Source organism: Myotis davidii, unplaced genomic scaffold (assembly GCF_000327345.1).
Source record: "Myotis davidii unplaced genomic scaffold, ASM32734v1 scaffold115, whole genome shotgun sequence".
Classification (NCBI taxonomy): Eukaryota; Metazoa; Chordata; class Mammalia; order Chiroptera; family Vespertilionidae; genus Myotis; species Myotis davidii.
The window spans coordinates 568,314-587,691 of NW_006291010.1; the positions used below are offsets into that span (position 1 = coordinate 568,314).

A 19,378-nucleotide genomic window follows, 5' to 3' on the forward strand; every position below is an offset into this window, starting at 1 on the left:
AAATCAATAATATATATATATAAACTTGCTGGTGATTCTGAGAGGCTCTGACCTGAGCTATGTCTGTTCCTGATGATATCTGGATATCTGAGGTCTCTGGCAGGCCCCCACCCTGACTGAGACATGCAGACTCAAGGTCCACTCCAGTTTTTCTCCTTTAATAGGCTGTGAGAACCAGGAACATTGTTTCAAGAAACAATCAGATCAGTAGGTGACATCATAGGTCTTCCTGAAAGAGAGGAAAGAGATGCAGAACAAAGATAAGACCAAAAAAAAAATTCCCAAATGTTTGTGGGATGCTGGTAATCACGGCCAGCACCAAACCCATGCACAGCTTCTTGAACTTTAGGATGGACCCAGTCACTCTGGTGCCCTGCCTCCCCTATATTTGTTCTCTGACCGGGGCACAAAGATCTGGGTGAGCTAAGGCATCAACTCATGAAAAATGAACAATTAAAACAATGAAGTTGTCAGTTCTTTTACCAGATTGCAAATAAATAACCTGCCTGTCAGGCTGGCTGCTCTGCTGGACCATTAGTTTAATACAAAGACATTCTGAGGAGCGGGTGGATGACAGCTGATCTATCACCGGGCCTTTGATAAAGACCTGAGCATAATGTGCTGTCATAAACTACCGAAGGTCAATCCCAATTTTCAAGAAGCAAAGTGTTAGATGAAATTTGACTATACCTCTCTGCCCGTCTTGTAAGCTCTAGGATATTGTTGATGGTTTTTTGTTGTTGTTTTTAACTGGTGGGATTCTAAGTGTTTGTTGTGGCAATCTAAAACACTTTTCTGCTCTGCTTCTTTAGCATGTCAGGGACGCTGTGCTGTTGTAGATGGCCTTGAAGTTTGTAACTGTCACAGTGGAGAGACTGGGATTTTAGGACCGCACACTGTCCCTTCTTTTATATATATATATAGGTTTTTATTTATTTCAGAGAGGAAGGGAGAAAGACAGGGGGATAGAAATACCAATTATGAGAGAGAATCATTGATAGGCTGCCTCCTGCATGCCCCACACTGGGGATCAAGCCTGCAACCGGGGCATATGCCCTGACCAGGAATCGAATGGCAACATCCTGGTTCATAAGTCGACACTCAACCACCGAGCCATGCCGGCCCAGTCACAATTTATCTTCTTGCCAAAGTGGACTGGGTCTTCCCACAGGAAGCCAAGGAAGTGACTCTATGTCCTCTCAAATGCTACGACAGTCATGGATTTCAAAAGAAAAGTCAATTCCCTGCATTATCTTATATGTATCATTTGACTAGTATAGAACATCTCATAAAATATTTGCCAACCAGATATATTGCTCACAAAAGATAAGACAGTAAAGACAATTAAATAAAAACAAATCCATTAAAATTTCTAGTTGATATCTCACCTATCTTTAAATCTTAGTGGGAAAAATGAAGCTATGAATCACTTTTCAAAAGTGACCTTAAAGAAGGTAATTCTTATTTCTTAGAAGCAAAAACTACTATTGGAAAGTTTACCCTGTAGTAAAACTATAGTGAGGGGCACAGGTTGTTGGTACTTATCTCTCTAATTAACTTTGTCTCAGCTTGAATCTAAGGAAAGATGATTCCTTGATTTTTTAAACATTTAAATTTTTTATTGTTGAAAGTATTACATAAGTCTCCTTTTCCCCCATTGACCTCTCCCCGGCTGCTCCCACCCCCCAGCACATGCCCTCATCCTGCTACTGTCTGTGTCCATTGGCTATGCTCATATGCTAGCATACAAGTCCTTTAGTTGATCTCTTATGCACCCCTCTCCCCTGCCTTCCCATTTAGGTTCGATGCTTCTATGTCTCTGGCTCTATTTTTGTTCATCAATTTATGTTGTTCATTATATACCACAAATGAGTGAGATCCCGTTAACTCCTTGAGTTTTGATAAAAGTCAATCAAGTCCCTGGAAAGCCAACAAGTCAAAAATACAATGTTTGCCTTCCAAAATCTTTTAGAGATTTATCTACATTCAGATTATAGCTTCATGGTCAAAGTCATTTAAGTTTTACCTAAAATCAAAAATAGTACCTATTAATGTACTCTCATTTTTAGTACATTCCCTGGTTAATGTAAAGAGTAAAATGTAGTATGAGCATGGAGTGGCAGCTTAGATCTACACACACAGAGGTTGTGCGGTCATTTGCTTGCCCAGAATAATTTCAACTAGGAAGGGGTATCAGCTAAATTACTTCAAACTGATTTGACCAGATCGTCCAGTGGCCTGGATGGCTAATTAGTAAACAAAGTGAACAAGAAATGTTCAGTAGAAAACTTTCCAGGCTGATTTTCCTATCTAGTAAGTTAAGCCACAACTTTGCCTCTTGTCCAGCTTTGTAATTTCTGTGTTACATAATATTAATGTCTCTCTCACTTCTAAAGAAGCAGCACTGAGAGAGTAGGGGGAAAGCTCATAGCTCATCCCAAGGACACTGGTTTTGTTCCAGGTTTTGCCACTTATTAGCCATAGCATTTGGGCAAGTCATTCAATATCTACTTACCTTATTATGTGCTTAATGGAGCTTTTCAATGTTTTATATGGAGTCCCTAAAGTTTTGTTTAAAAAAAATAAAGTTATTTTAAAGGTAGAGCACTAAGAAGAGCAAGCAATTCATCTAGAAACTTCTACTGTGATCTGCAACTAGTCCTTCATTTCTCTGTGTTTCAGCCGTTGAGAAGTCTGTTCTTCCTAAGTCTCCCTGTAGATATGTTTGTGTACTCAAGCTGCTTCCCAGGTTCTTGCTGGGTCCTGACCTTCTCCCAACAATCCCAAGTCCTTCTCGGTGTGATCAAAACCTGTCCTTTCAGTCCATTAGTACTAAATAAGATTATTTTAAAAAATAATTGGTGATAGTCTTTCCATATATTTTTAATATCCTATAGTTTTTTTAATGTGATATTTTATTGATTTCTATAAAGAGTTGTGCATGAGGCTAGTGTTAAGAACTTGACCCTGTATGATAACATTAGAGGTCCGGTGCATGACTTTCATGCACTGCGGGGGGGTGGGGGTCCCTCAGCCCAGCCTGCACCCTCTTGCAGTCCAGAGCCCCTTGGGGGATGTCCGACTGCCAGCTTAAAGAGCGGGTTTAGGGAGCAGGCCTAAGCCAGTAGTTGGATATCCCCCGAGGGGTCCTTAGTGCTACCTCAGAGTCAGGAGAGGCTCCTGCCACCACCGCTGCACTCGCCAGCTGTGTGTCCGGCTTCTGGCTGAGCAGTGCTCCCCCTGTGGGAGGGCACTAATCACCAGGGGAAAGCTCCTGCATTGAGTGTCTGTCCCCTGGGGGTCAGTGTGTGTCATAGCGACCAGTCATTCTGCCATCCGGTCGATTTGCATATTAGGGTTTTATTACATAGCATGGTCTCTAAGGGATAAATCAGAAGCCAATTGAAACATTTGGGAATACAGAAAGTATGACAGGTGGAATAATGGATCCTCAAAGATATCCATGTTGTAATTCCTGGAATCTGTCAATATTCAAATTTATCAAAAAAAAATCACTAATTATTTTTAAAAATAACCCTATTTAGTATTAATGGACTCAAAGGAAAGGTTTTAATCACACTGAGAAGGACTTGGGGTTCTTGGGGTTGTCTCATATGGCAAAAGGAGCTTTGGAGAAGTGATTTAATTAAGGATTTTGAGATTGGGAGACTTTCCTGGATTACTGGGTGGACCTAATGTAATTACAAAGGTTCTTATAAGAGGGAAATAGACAATCAGAGAAGAAAGAAGTAGCTAAGCTCCTGCCTGGAGGATAGCGGAAGGGGCCACAAGCCAAGGAATATAGGTTGCTTGTAGAAGCTGGGAAAGGCAAGGAAGTAGATCCTTGCCTCAAGTTTCCAGAAGTAACACAGACTTGCCAACACCTTGATTTTTGCTTCTGACCTCCAGAAATGTCACAAAATAACTTTGTATTGTTTTAGCCATTAATTTGTCATCATCTGTACAGCACCCATAGGAAACTGAAGCAGAAACTTTTTAAACAATGTATGCCTACTATTGTCTAATGTACATGCATACCATTGCCAGCACACTATTTAGGAATCTTAGTAGTACATGGGTCTTTCCCTCTGGAAATTTTTCCTCTTCCCTGCCATTTTTCCATCTGCTCCCACTTCCCACTCTCTCTAGTGTTTCATATCTCAGTTAAATAGTGATCTCCCCAAGAGAACATGTGGAACCAATGCCCCCCACCCCCACCAATCCAATGCCCGCCAGTCCAAATTGGGATCCCTAATGTTATTCTCTTTCCTACACCTGGTACCCTTACAACATTTTAAATTATTTATTTATGTCAATGACCATTTTGTTGTGTGTATCTCTGTGCTATTATACACTTGGTAGGCACAAGAATCATATTTGGTTTTGCTCACTATTATGAACGCAGCACACAATAGGTATCCAGGAAGTATTTATTGGCTGAATGAAAACATCCCAGAATTCTGCATGTTTTGTAAATCGTGCCTCATAATGAAGTCTATCTAGAAGCTTGAGCAATAAACTAACACATTTCCTTCTCTGTCAGAGGATGTGAGGCAGGCTTTGCAGTAACTGTGTCCCTCTGAAGTCTTAGTCAGTGTCATCATTATTCAGCCAGGTGACAACTGATGGATGTTTTTTGTGACACGTGTTAGCTAAGAAATACTATAATATTTCCCCAAAATTCCTGTTGGATAACATTCAGGATGCTTTTTTTTTTGCTTTTATTTTTATTATATTGTTCTGCAACATAACTCGTAAAATTCTTTAGTAATCTTTAAACATCTATTTAAGAACTGACTTTAAGAGCTTAGACGGTCATGAGTACATTATTTGTATCTTCTGCAATTTTGATTCCTCAAGCTAAAGATATGCTTGAGATCTTCTTGGGATGGAGAAGTGATTAACATTTGTGAATGGTTTTATGAAGCCTCAAAGCATTAAATGATTAATGATAATATGGATAAATTTTCTTTATATGTGGTCCAGAAACGTCACCATGTGGTTGCAATGGGTTTTGCTGTTGTTGCTATTGTTTTAGAAATATTTTTTCCTGATTACAGATACATATAAAGATGGTCTTTATATATTAGATAATTTTTTCCATAATTATTCTGAATGTTTTTGTGATGTTTGCTCATATACGTCACCTTTGTTAAACATTGATTCTGATTTTAAATGTGTCAATGGAAAGGAAAGAAAGGAATTTTATTGAGGCACTATGAGGTTCCTTTATGTCACTATGTCCATTAGCCTATTCTTCATAATAATTTATGAGATAGATTTTATTAATCCCATTAGTAACCCTGTGCACGGATCCGTGTACCAGTAGGTTGATGCCGCCCTCCTGTAGCTCTCCGCCTACTGCCCCACCATCCTGTAGCTCCCCCCGCCCTCTCCTCATAGCTTGTTGCCCTGCCCTGTCCTGTAGCTCTCTGCCACCTGCTTGTAGCCAGTAGGTTGCTGCCGCCCTCTTGTAGCTCTCCACCCACTGCCCCGTCCACCTGTAGCTCCCCCCAACCCCCTCCCTCGCCTCATAGCTGGCTTCCCTGCGCTCTCCTGTAGCTCTCTGCAGCCCACTTGTACCTTGCTGGCCCACCCTCCTGCTGATCTGTTATCTGGTCCTGATGTACTTGGTTGTTGTGTCTCAGGGAGTAACAGCCAATTAGAATATTCCTCTCTTATTATACAGGATTATACAAAACAAAAAAAGAAAGAAAGTGAGGGCCTTGCAGCTTAAGCAGCTTGTTTAAAGCCAGTGATAAGGTCCATGGCAGTGCCTGACCTAAGTGCATGCCATGTCCTCTAGACCACACGTCTTTTAATGGATGCCTGCAGACCAGCACAGCATTCTTGATGGCTCTTCTCAAAGCAGACCAGTTCAAATGTCCCTTTCCTCAAAGTCCTATGCCAGTGGGCCCCAGACCTCAAGATGGAAATGGCTAAATAAATTCAGGTACTGGACCTTATAAAATAAATCCCGTTGTGTTCAGCACAGCCACTTTGACCTCTTAAAATTATTAACCTCCACAGAACACAGGTTTTGTGGCCATAGTTGCTATAGTAGGACTACGCTCTATGCTCACTTAATCCTGTGGCAAGAAAAAAAACACACACACACACACATGCACACATAAAACCAAAAAACAAAGAAACCTAGTCTTCCCAGTGATGGGAAGAAACTCATGAGAAGAATTTGTAATAACTGCAGCTCTTGGTTTCTAAAGTTATCAGAGGCCTCTAACAAAACATATTTTAATTTTTTGGATTGTTTGTCAGCCTTTCACATTAGAAACCTCTCTTTAGGGAACTCTTCCCAACTTGTCCCAGTGGAATGTAAATGATGACTTCATGTGTTTAGTGACAATGAGGCGAGGGAAGGAAGAATATCACACAGTCACCTCTGAAATGCCCTGGTCAGTTATTCTGGTTTAGCCTCTTATTAACAAAAAAAGTTAGTAAACCTTTCGGGCACTAAAGCTTGATGTGCTTTTCAGCATACCTGGCAAGTGCAGGATAAATGCTTCATTGGTATGGATTTGAGCAATCAGTGATTCTCAGATAAAAGAAAGTCTAGCCCAACAGCGGACTACATAAATAGCTGTTCAGAAACTGAGTCAGGTTCCAGCTAATGCTCTTGTATTTGCACATCTCCCAGTCAGAAAGGGAAAAATCAGACCCTCCTTTTTTATTTATTCTCCTGTGTCTCTTTAACCTTTGTTTTTAATACTAAGCAAGCAACCGATGGCCCTCGGAATTAGAATTTATGCCATTGCTGCCATTTTTTACTTAAAGAAAACTGGAGGATGACATGTCCTTAAGGATAGTGGATGCTAAGAAAACCAGTAACAGCACAGGCACCCAGGGACATCAACAAAAAGCATGGATGCAATGAACAAGGAGGTTAATAACTTCCCCAATGGGAGGCATTTCATGATGCCAACCGCCCTAGGTGATCAATAAAGAGCTTGATCTAGAAATGATTATTCAATTTTAGGTCTGCAGCCTGTCAATTTTTTTTGTTGTTGTTTTGTTTTACCAATTTGTTTGAATTGTCTTTAGACACAACTGTGAAACTCAAAATGTCTACTTGACTCTGTTTTGTAAGCTGAAAAACACCCAGCAAGCCTTTTTATTTTCTTAACAAAATGGCACAGTATTATTTAGAAGTTGGAGCAAAAGCTTTTACTGCTCGGCCTGTAAAAAGAAACAGCACAACCCAGCAGAGTCGCTGACAAGTGACACAAATACAGTCCACACTAATGTGCAGAGAGAAACAACCTTGAGAATTTAAAACCGGCTGCAGCAGAAAAAAATATCTTCATCCAGATATGCGGTCCCTTATGAATTATACTATTATTTTAGTTGATTTTACCTGACATCACCCTATGATTTTCTTCAGTGACAAGAAAATTGCAGCCGGCCCTTGACAGTTGGTCACAAATTGACTGCACAAAACAAAATAAAACAGTGAAGTAATCCCCAAGTAAATTTAATGAAACCTAAATCCCAGAGGGCAGCACGCTTCTGTAGGCAATGGTCTTATTTAATAAATTTCCCCCTGCTTTCACTTTTAGAGCTATATTTACACAGACAAATTTAATTCATTTGGGTTTACATTTCCTCTTCCCCTTAGTTTGTCCACCAGGCACATATGGGAAGGACTGTAAACAGGTATGTCAGTGTTCGGCCGAGAAAGAGGACTGTCACCCAGTGACAGGGAGATGTAGCTGTCTGCCCGGCTACCATGGAAACCACTGTCATCTCGGTAAGTGTGTTCTCCGCTTTAGTTGTAACTCATTAAAGAGACACCGATAGAGTGGGTCATCACTTGGAATGCTGAAGAGCAAATGTGAATTCAAGCTTCTAATTCATAACAGGTCTTATGGGCGTTTTTATTGGAATGGTTGAAAACATAAACTTTTTTGTGTGATTTGTTCTCTGACTTTGCCTTTTCCATTAAAATTATCCCCCTGAAAAGAGACAAGAAACAGATAAAGAAAAAGAAATAAATAATAAAACATGAACTGATTATTATAAATCAGTGTACAGAAATAGCAACATACGAAGGTGATATATCAAGTAAGTTCTAGGATCTGCTTAGGAACAATCAAATTAAACAAATTGTTATTCTGGAATGAAAACAATGATTTGCTTAAAGGATAAAATGCCAGTTGGCTCATTGTTATGTAATAAATAAAAGAATAGTCCCTAGACCAAACACCTTATATTGATCTGCTAGGAATTTTAACATCGAAAACGTTTATAGGAGAACACACAATCAAAAGTCCCAAAGAGAATGTTAAAATGTTCAGTCAGCTACTTAATTTTTAAGCTTGTAATTATTTGTAATGTACTTTTTATAGGTTAAAGAATAAAATGATTTGGCCTCAGTTTCATTTTCCCCCCAACTTGGCCATCACCACTCTTTTCTCTTAGTTGCTCCCAAAGCAGATTCCATTTTCCTTTCCCAATCTTGCCAGTATGTGGACTGATTTCTGGATTCCCTACCCCTTCAAATGCCATCTATGAAATATACACTCATGGTCAAGCTATTGATTTTAATTTTCTGCAGGCCACAGAATGTATATTTTGAATATCACTTCTCCTTTTTTGCCCTAATTTTAAACATTACCAGCTAAACACACAATTAAGTTCTATTTTCCTTTCCTAATCTTGCCAGTATGTGGACTGATTTCTGGATTCCCTACCCCTTCAAATGCCATCTATGAAATATACACTTATGGTCAAGCTATTGATTTTAATTTTCTGCAGGCCACAGAATGTATATTTTGAATATCACTTCTCCTTTTTTGCCCTAATTTTAAACATTACCAGCTAAACACACAATTAAGTGTGTATGAAGTGGTTTCATACAGCATTGTGTTTGGAATCCATAACCACTACAGTTATTCAAAATGAAGAACTAAAATATAAAATTATTAAAATTTTAATATTTCTTTTGGTTATGGTAAATTTTAAGCACACTTGTAGTAGAGAAAGAAATGATTCCCTCACACTTGATTCTGTCATATTGTTCAGGAAGAATTACTTCTAGATATGAAGACATTTTATGTTAATAAAATATTATCAAGTTACAAAGAGCTGATAGCACTTTTATTTAGAAGGCAAGGCAAGCTACCTTGGGTTGAAGGAGGGTAACTTCACCTTGTAAAAGCAAGGCTGAGGCAGGGAGCTGCTCCCTGACTAGTCAGGTTGGCTTAGTTCCAGGCAACACGTGGTTGGAAGTTGCTGTTAAGGTTCCTTGGCAACATCCACTGTAATTACAGGACTACGAAAAAGGGTTCAAGAAAATATTCATAAAAGGTGCAGCTGGCTCAAAAGCAAAAGTTTCAGCAGCCAAAAACAACTGGGCTTTCATGTTCTCAAGTTCAGATTGGAGGATCCAACTTTTCTCTTGGTAGAGGTCAGAGGAAACAGACAAATGTGCAGTAGGAATTGTACCACTTGTCCATAATTTATAATGGGCTGGTCAGTTTCAGTGAGTGGATAGCATGCGGAAAAAAACAAGCGTCCCCAGGAGATGCAAACTCATCATGCTGTGTATTTTTGGACCTTTAAGAAATCATAAAGTGACTATGGACCTTGGAAATCTTTTATTTTTGTAACCTGCAGTACTCACTAGGTATAATGACTCTCTTTGAGAGAATTTAAGGCACTGAGGTCCTCTCAAAACATGGGCAATTCTGTTGACAGTATTCATAAAGCACCCTCATACGTGGTATAGAATGTTTGGAGAAAAATGGGCCACGGGAGAGCTCACCTGTGCCAGGAGATGATATCAAGATGTTGATAGCAGTCTCGTTCTCATGTTCTTCTTGCTCATAGCAATGAACATTTACAGGCCAAATCAGAGTATCTCTTTTAAGTATAAAATAAAACTTCACAATAATGGCTAGTGTAAGTATGAGTTGTGAGTAATCTGGTCAAGTACTAGGAAATCAGACCCTGTTCAAAACAGATTTATGCATTTTATCTGCTTCAGAGCTATGACTCAGGATATAGTCACAATCTTGCTTGTTCCAAGTTCCTAATGAAACTACAAAGGCATTTACATCATCATATATATATACTCGCCTTTAATGTTAAACAAATCAGGACTGTGAATTCATATCCAAGCTTCTTCCTAGTCAAGCTACTTTAAGGAGAGGGAATGGTACAAGTGTGGGGGAAAAAAACAGTCACCTTTTAATAGAAAAACATCCCTTGTCAGAGAGACAAAATTTCCCGGGAGAAGTGGTTGTAAATGGCAGACCAAAAGCCAAGTAATGATCAAAATGGAACTTTAGGAAATGAGGGAAAGGAGGCTGAATTGCATGCAAGCAAGTCAAATAAAATCATTATGTTCTGGGCATGTGTTTCCTTGTTCACTTTATTGAACATTTGAGCAAGGGATGTGTGCATGATTCCAGAAGACAAATTTTTACATAGCTACAGAATTATGCAAGAAAGTGGAATTGTTCATCAAAGTACTTATTTTTGAGGGGAAAAATAGCTATGGGCACTTCTTCTGTAAACAAATACCATACTCTTGATACAACTTTAATGAGTTGTGGGACTAAGAGGTTAGCACATATACCGTCTTTCAACAGATGGTGGACTCATTAATTTGTTCATCAAATTCAGTGTCCCTACTTCAAAAGGATAACTAAATTGAAGGCTAAAAAGCAGGTAGTTTTTTCTCTCTATATATATAATAACAAAGAAATGATTTATCAAATGCTCTACCACCATTAAGATAGTTTGCAAAATGGGTATACCTCAGAGGGAAATTATGTTTCCAAAGTAATTTTGAATCACATAAAAGTGATCTCAAAATATAGAGATTTACATATATCAGATATTTAAATTTATCATATAATTATATATAACCTCCCCCCCTTCCAACTGAGATGCTGATTCTCTGATACCCATAATTATATTCACAACTTAACATTTTTCTCATTAACAAGTTCATAAGTTTCACTCTATTGGGGGTTGCTCTTTTCCTTATTTGCACAGAAATCTATGTCACCTTTCACTTCAGAGTAATGTGACTCCAGAATTTTCTATGCTAATCAACTCATTAATTTAACCCCCTTTGTGGAGGCAACATGCCAGCAGTACACAGTAGACTTCCTTGTTTCAAACCCCATGCCTTCAACTTGCTCTCTCCATATGTACTTCAATATCAATCAATCAAACATTTTTAAACTATCACACATAGTAATGGTACAAACCACAAAAATTTACATTCTAAAAGACTGACCCAGAAGGACATGAAGAAGAATATTTTATCTTGGTTAATAAGAGAAGAGGAGGAGATGGAAACTTTTTTATTCATTAATTTTGTTTGTAGGCTCATTCTATTGAATTTTTGTAAAGGAGTTAAAGAATTTCTTAGAAGGACTACAGAATGTTGTGTACCAGAAAAGTGTCAATTAGCAATAAAAACTGATATCCCTTGGAAGGAGGGGATGACAAAAGGGAAGGTGAAATAAACTCATTCATTTTTATAGAGAAAAATAAAGCAATACAACAGCTATACTAGAGAAATAACCTTTGGAATGAGTAATTTTAAAGTGTTTTCCTTTCCACCTCCATCATGGAGAATGGAGACTTTTATTTTAAAATTATCTTTGCTAAAATTACTTATTCTTGGGGAAAGAGAAGGAAAGAAAGAAGCAGCCACTTTATGAGTCTGAGATTCAAGGTGAGAACCCTGGGTGTAGAACAGGATATCTGTAGGAATTATAAAAAAATCTGAACCTCTAAGAAAACCATTTTTTTACTTATATCTCTAAAACTCTGGTACATGTGAAATACTTAAAAATGTTCTTTGCCATCTCATCCTATTAATAAAAGGCTAATATGTAAATAGACCCAACGGTGGAATGACCAGTCGCTATGATGCACACTGACCACCAGGGGGAAGACATTCAATGCAGGAGCTGCCCACTGGTAGTGAGTGTGCTCCCACAGGGGAAGCACCCAGAAGCTGGGCTCATATCTTGGAAGTGCAACAACAGTGGCAGGAGCCTCTCCTTCCTCCGTGGCAGCACTAAGGCTGTCCAACTGATGGCTTAGGACGTCAGTTGGACATCCACCAAGCTGTCAGTTGGACATTTCCCAAGGGCGCCCAGGCTGCAAGAGGGCACAGGCCGAGCTGAGGAACCCCTCACCCTGAGTGCATGAATTTCGTGCACTGGGCCTCTAGTTCTTACATAAAAATACAGAATGAAAGAGAGGGAAGGAAGAGTTATGTTGTCTAGTTTAGTCACTTTTAGAGTTATGCTTCCAAAGAAAAGATTTTTCCAGGAGAAAGGACCTAAGGCAAATACTAAATCACTTGACTCAGGTCAAGCAGGTAAGGAAAGGGTTATGCTACAGGCCCACCAGTGATCCTGTCACTATCAATGAAAATAATAGCTACCACTGACTTGGGTGATTTGTGGGTTTGGTAATGTGTTAGATATTCTATTTTTTCACTCTAGTTCCCACAATAGGCCTGTAATTTTGTTGTTATCCTCTTTGAAATGAAGAACCAGAAACTCAAAGAAAGGACTTACTCAAGGTGGTAAAACTAGTAAGTGGAAGATACAGGGTTCAAATCACAGTCTATTCCAAATTTGCTATAGTATTATATTTTAAATGTATGACAAAAATAAAGAGAGTTATCTTCAACTGGTGACAGAATGCTGTGCAATAGATATTTCTGTCTATAGGCCTCAACTTTGTCATCTTAAAATAAGAGTTGAACCAAATGGAGCTGAAACTCAAACTTCTATAATTTCAAGACTTTAAAATTTACCATAGAGGCTATACCAATTTACATTCCCATCAGCAGTGTTATGAGGGTTCCCTTTTCTTTGCATCCTCTCCAGCATTTGTTACTTCTTGTCATATTGATAATAGCCATTTAACAGGTATGAGGAGGTAGCTCATTATGGTTATGATTTATATTTCTCCTATTGCTAGTGAAGTTGAGCATCTTTTCATGTATCTGTTGGCCATCTATATGTCTTCATGGGAAAAGTGCCTGTTCAGGCCTCTGCTCATGTTTTAATTGGATTGTTCTTCTAGCTAAACACCCCCAATCTTTCAATCATTGCACAGATAATGGGGTCTTCAGCTCACTCTTGGTCCTGTCCAGCCTCCCTTTATCTTGAAATATGGATATTTTTCCAAAATTTCTATCACAGCTGAAACCGGTTTGGCTCAGTGGATAGAGCGTCAGCCTGCGGACTGAAAGGTCCCAGGTTCGATTCCGGTCAAGGGCATGTACCTTGGTTGCGGGCATATCCCCAGTGGGGAGTGTGCAGGAGGCGGCTGATCAATGTTTCTCTCTCATCGATGTTTCTAACTCTCTATCTCTCTCCTTTCCTCTCTGTAAAAACTCAATAAAATATATATAAAAAAATAAAAATAAATAAATAAAATTTCTATCACAGATATCATCATGGTAGGCTACATGTTCATGAATGTGAAAGTAGAAAGCTGAGAAACTAACAGAAAATAAAAACACTTCCTCTATGCTATTTTGAATTCTTACTTGTATTATACCCAGATCATTCCAGGCAAGACAAGCTATAACACATAAATGTTAATCAAAATAATAAATTTATCTAGGCTGGAATGAAATAACCTTGTTTGGTAAATTGTCCCCTATTATGATTATTCTCTAAAAGTAAGATTTTCAAAGAAGTTCAAAGTTGTTTCTTATAGCTTATTAATCAGCGGCATCAAGAACTTTATGTCCTCACCTATATTCCTATGGTATCTATATCATCACATAGCCTCAGGTAAGTCCACGCCTTGAATCAATAGCTTGAAAGTACCAAAGAACAGTAATTGGAATGTTGAGTAAACCACATGTCTACGGGCATAAATTTAAACTGATTACTTCAAGTAACAGTACCACATATGGTTTGTTCTCCTTTAACAGAATGTCCAAAAGGCACTTATGGTCCCTATTGCCAAAGGACTTGTAAGTGCTTGAATGGTGGCAACTGTGACATCGTGATTGGCACCTGTGACTGCCCTCCAGGCTTCATTGGGGCTGACTGCAGTCAAAGTAAGTCACTCTACCTATTATGAAATGGATATGCTAAAGCAGAATTTTAAGAACCACACTCAGGAAACATATTGTTGCAGTTATTTTAGTTAATAATTTACTGTAGCAATAGCAAACACCAACTGACCTAATTTCTAAGTTGAGGAGCACTTACATCGGGAGTTTGATTTAGAGCTGAAGTCAATGAAGGCAGCCAAAGAGAGCCCTTTGATCATAACTTCTCTTGCCCTATCAATCCACTCACGCCAGGATTTAAAAATCTGGCAAGATCAGATCAAACTGGGGATTCCTGTCTATACAATGTCAAATTCATTATCTAAAGCTCCACAATGTCATTTATGCTCAGCAAATATCCAGCTCAAAATTAAGCAGTTCCCCCACTTTTCAGAAAGCAACTCATTCCCTAAAATCCAAAGACCTTAATACTTACCACAAAAAACAACTATTGACATAGTTTAAGGGACCAGTTGTAAATGAAAGATCCCTTAAAAATGACCTGGCTTAAACACTTTGGGGATATCCTTAACAAATACATTTTGCTTTTATTACACCTGTCATTTTCTAAGCATTTGGATAGTTTGTAAGATCTCAACACTCTTTAGAGAGGGGAGGAGGCAATGGGTAGGGGAGCTCATGGTGGGGAGGTGGTCCTGGCAACCTTTGTTCTTGGACCTGTGTTCTTTGTGCTGTTGATGAGGTGGTTCGCTTTGTGATCCTTCACTGAGCTGCACATGTATGTATTTTGCACTGTTCTGTGTCTTATACTTTATAATTAAAAAAGTAAAAAAAAACCATCAAGGATCTTAAATTACAGGTAGAATTACTGTGATTGTGAACTAGAGGTTTCTTTATTTGGAAGAGCGATAACGACATTCGTGATCAGGCAGGGTGCTCAGTTGTTATGTGCTAAAGATATCCAAAATGCTTATCTCCTCTAGGCAGGTAATGGCTCAGTCTTCTTTGTATGAGGGTATTTTTAATTACCCTGCCTCAGTACCCTGCTGTTCTGAGGATAAAAGGCAAAAAAAGACAAAGTCCTGGCTCCTACTAGCGGAAAATTGAAACCTAGTGGATACTGCCTCTGAGGCCTCAACGGCCAAGTTGTCTTTGAGTTGAAGCCAACCCATAAACATCTCCTAAAGGTTCTGACTGGCTCCTTTGTGTTTGTTCTTCAAAGAGAATCTTTGGGAGAAATTTTCTAATTTCCTCAGGCCAAAGCATCTTCAAAAGCTATGGTTTCCCTGAATATTGAGAGTATTTTTGCCTTCACAAAGTTGTGATCTTGTACCTGAGCACTTTTTCTTCTTTACTTTGGCAGCTAGGTAGGTCCAAGCCAAATTTTCAGTCCACCTTTTAACAAATTCAAGGAATTAAGAAATTCATTTATGTGTATGCCATTACCTTCACTTGATTCTCACAGAAATTTATTTTATCCTTGTGTGTTTCTTGTATTTTGGTAAGCATCTCAATGAATTTTGTAATTAACTTGCAGCAAAAAAACCCAAGCAAATAAGTTGATAAGCATATTAATTTATTAAATTACTTTTTAAAAATATATTTTTATTAATTTCAGAGAGGAAGAGAGAGGGAAGGATAGAAGCATCAATGATGAGAGAGAATCACTGATGGGGATCAAGCCTGCAACCCAGGCATGTGCCCTGACCAGGAATCTAACTGTGACCTTCTGGTTCATAGGTTGACGCTCAACTACTGAGCCACACCAGCTGGGCTAAATTACTTTTTTAATTTACTTTAATTAATATAATTAGTTTAATAAATGTAACTTATTAAAATAATAGATTTGTTGGTTTCAAATAAGGAATAAATTTACAAATAAATTAATAAATACATAAGCAAATAGTTGGAGATGTGAGCATACTGGATCTTATATCTATAATAATAAAAGCATAATATGCTAATTAGACAGGACATCCTTCCAGACTTTCTTCCAGATGACATTCTGGAAAAATCCAGGACTATGAGGGAAGCCTGGGTCCTGGGTGCCAGAGGGAAGCTGGTGTCAGCAGCTGGGGGAAGGAAGGCCTACCCTTGCATGAATTTCATGCACCAGACCTCTAGTTAGTGTATAAGTGTAAGCTAAAATTCCAGAGTGGACACACACACACACACACACACACAAAGACAGTTGTGGGATAAAGCAAGTCTGAGTTTGTAAGAGTCATTTATATCATATATGTAAGTGTTTGACAATAGGTATTTGGTTGGAATTCCAGTTGTCAACTAAAATTACATTAAGTAAGCAACAATTTAAAAACAGTTCCTTTTTTTGTTTTTTGTTTTTTTCAAAGTAACCTTTTTACATTGACATCCACACTGAAGACAAGTCGGGAAATCTATTTGATTAAAAGAAATTTTACAAAGTTTTTAAAACTTTTGACTGGCAAAAGGTTTTAATAAGGAAAATCTGCTCTTGGTTCTTTGTTTTGCTCCTTCCTGCAGCCTGTCCTGCCAATCACTACGGGAAGGACTGTGTCCAGCGGTGTTCCTGTGGCCCAGGACAGTGTGACCCAGTGACTGGAGAGTGCCACTGTTCACCTGGCCAAATGGGAGCCACGTGTCAGCAAGGTAACAATGACTGCAGGGCCACCTTGTTTATCCAGGCACCAGCTATGCTGAACTCTGAAGGCAGATTTGGTGCCAGGGACTATAATTAAATAGGCATTGTCCACAATACTTTCTTCTTAACCATGGCTTTCATAAGATGAGCTACAAGCTCCTGTAGAGCTATATAGGAATTATACCCTCCTGGAGGGTAAATAAAAATTGAAAACAAAAACAAGGAATAATTTTTGCATACTCGACTAAGAAACTTTTTAAATCACTTCAGCAAACTTTTGTAGAGCTGCCAAAACTTGTGTATTGGAGATGTCTAATTATAAGAACTGAAGAGCTTTATATCCTTTTCAACTTTCAGAAGTCCACTGAAAACTGCAAGAAAAATAAGAGACAGGAAGAAAAACATGATCTGTTTAAAACTGTGAAACTTCCTTGTCCTAAATCATATTAATGATAATAATAATAATAACAGAAGAACTGTCAAATTCCGTGAAGTGTGGATACATGGAGAGGATGATGGGTCCCTACAGCTCTTGGGTGGGTCCAGCAGGGCAGCCACTTCTCCATGGCTTACATGAAGGGCAAAACTAAGGACCCCTTTTTGAATCACAAGAATTGGGTGCCTGGGCAGGCTGCAGGAGCTTCCTTGAATCTCCTGGACATCTTAGAGTGGCAGGATAAATGGGGTAAAACCAAGAAGTGAGCAGACATATCGTATTTACAACTCTATACTGAGATAGAGGGGACTATGTAGGTCATAGGGTGTTTTCCTCTGTGCCAAAGAGGTTTCCTACTCACTGAAATCAGATTTCTAGCCCCGATCCACACTACTCTCTCAAAAATAGCCAGGATATAAAAAAAGTTGATTAAAAAAACGAAGCTGATACATTTTTTAATAATTCTCTTCACTTTGGAAACAAAATATGTAACCATTCAACATAGAACAAAAAGCTTGTTATGGAACACCTGAAAATATTAACCACAATTTCTTCCAAGAATTCAAAGGACATAATGAAAAAGTGTCCTCTATAAAATATGAGTGCAATGCAGAGATACAGGGTTCATGACATACATGAAAGCACAACAAAAGAAAATGAAAAAATAAGCTAGCCGAACTCAGAAAGAAGTGGATAAGAACATTAAACCTCACATCTTATGACTAAAGGCCACATTGAATGCAGGTAATAAGAGGATGGAATTTGCCGAGCGGACAGCCAGGTACATAGAGAATATGCTTGAAGAAAATGCAAACAATAAAATGAAAATGAAAACAAATATATAAATGGAAAAGAAAATTGATCAAATGTAATATTCAAGATATTTTATCTGAAATAAAAGAAGAGCTGGTGCTATAGATTGAATGAATACATTATATCATTGGAAATGCTAGTTAGGGCTGACCCATAGACAAGGGGAAACTCCATTTGGAAAATTAAAAATATGTATATGAGATCCCATATGAAGTGGGAGATCAGTCTGGCCTCATACCTCATAGCAATATTCATTCCAGCCTATGGTTAATCAATGCCTATGAAATTCTTGGGGGGAACTATGACTAGGGTATTTTATACACAGTGAAACTGTTATTTCAGTATAACATGATGAAAAATAAAATAACTGTTTTAATAAACAGCTAAATATATTTCTAGGAATCCAATAGCTATAAAATACTTTAAAGAAGCTAATAGAAGATAAATTTGAGCCAGCAAGTAATATATGTAAAATCTCTGGTAAACAGACTGTTAGGGAGCTTTAAATCTATTTTAATTGGTGATGAATTTAAAACAAATGTGGAAATTATACTCAAGTGATGAAGATAAACAGATAAATATTAGAAATTATAACAATGTTGAGATTTCAGCATAAGTTTTACAAGCATAAGCTGGAAGGGGAAAGAAGGTGAAGGAGTATAAGTATACTAATGTTATTTCTGTATTAATGGTTGTGGGATGGCAAGGATAGATCTGTGTCAAAACATAATATTTATATATGACAACTCAATAAGTATGTTTAAGTGAATAATGGTAAATGCTAGAATTGAGAATGCTAGAATTGAAAATATAAGAATAAAACTGTATCCAGCTACAATCAGAAGAGAAGAATGAGTAAAATTAGGAGAAAGCAGAATCATATTAATTCTATCAACATTCATACTGGAGGATCAATATGTACTTAATAAAGGAATGCATTATATTATATAATTTTATATGCACTGTCTAAAGAAGGTTCCCTAGATGGTATAAAATTACAAGACTTTCATTTAGAGAAAGATGGATTATATACACTTTTTTCTATTTCTTCCTTGCCAAACAGTAAAAATTCTAGAAACTATGTAGAAAACAAACATAAGAAACTCTGAAATGTGGTGAGAAGGTAGACTCACTGGGAACAGTGGGGACTTAGTGAACAACATAATTGTGAGTTCCTTCAGCTTCCTTTCTTTGTCTCATATATCCTGGACTGGATGCAGAGAAACATGAAACCCAGAAAAGCTAATCAGTGCAGATAAAATAAGGCCCAATATAAGCCTGCTTTTTCTAGTCAAAAGACCAGGAAAGTCCAGCCAGGGTGGCTCAGTGGTTGAGCATCAACCTATAAACCAGGAGGTTATGGTTCAACTAGAGGTCCGGTGCACAAAAATTTGTGCACTCAGGGGGGTCCCTCAGCCTGGCCTGTGCCCTCTTACAGTCTGGTACCCCTCAGGAGATGACCACCTGCTGGCTTAGGCCC

The 19,378-nt window shown here is 38.2% G+C and overlaps 1 protein-coding gene across 1 annotated transcript in view; it reads left to right on the plus strand.

Annotated features, from left to right (window-relative positions):
- The window catches only part of LOC102754628 (multiple epidermal growth factor-like domains protein 6), a 113,460-nt gene that overhangs the window by 71,155 nt on the left and 22,927 nt on the right, over positions 1-19,378 (plus strand). Inside the window, exons 11-13 of the mRNA XM_015564186.1 lie at positions 7,634-7,765; positions 13,943-14,071; positions 16,532-16,657. Coding sequence (XP_015419672.1) covers positions 7,634-7,765; positions 13,943-14,071; positions 16,532-16,657 — 387 coding nt within the window. The remainder of the gene's footprint in view (positions 1-7,633; positions 7,766-13,942; positions 14,072-16,531; positions 16,658-19,378) is intronic.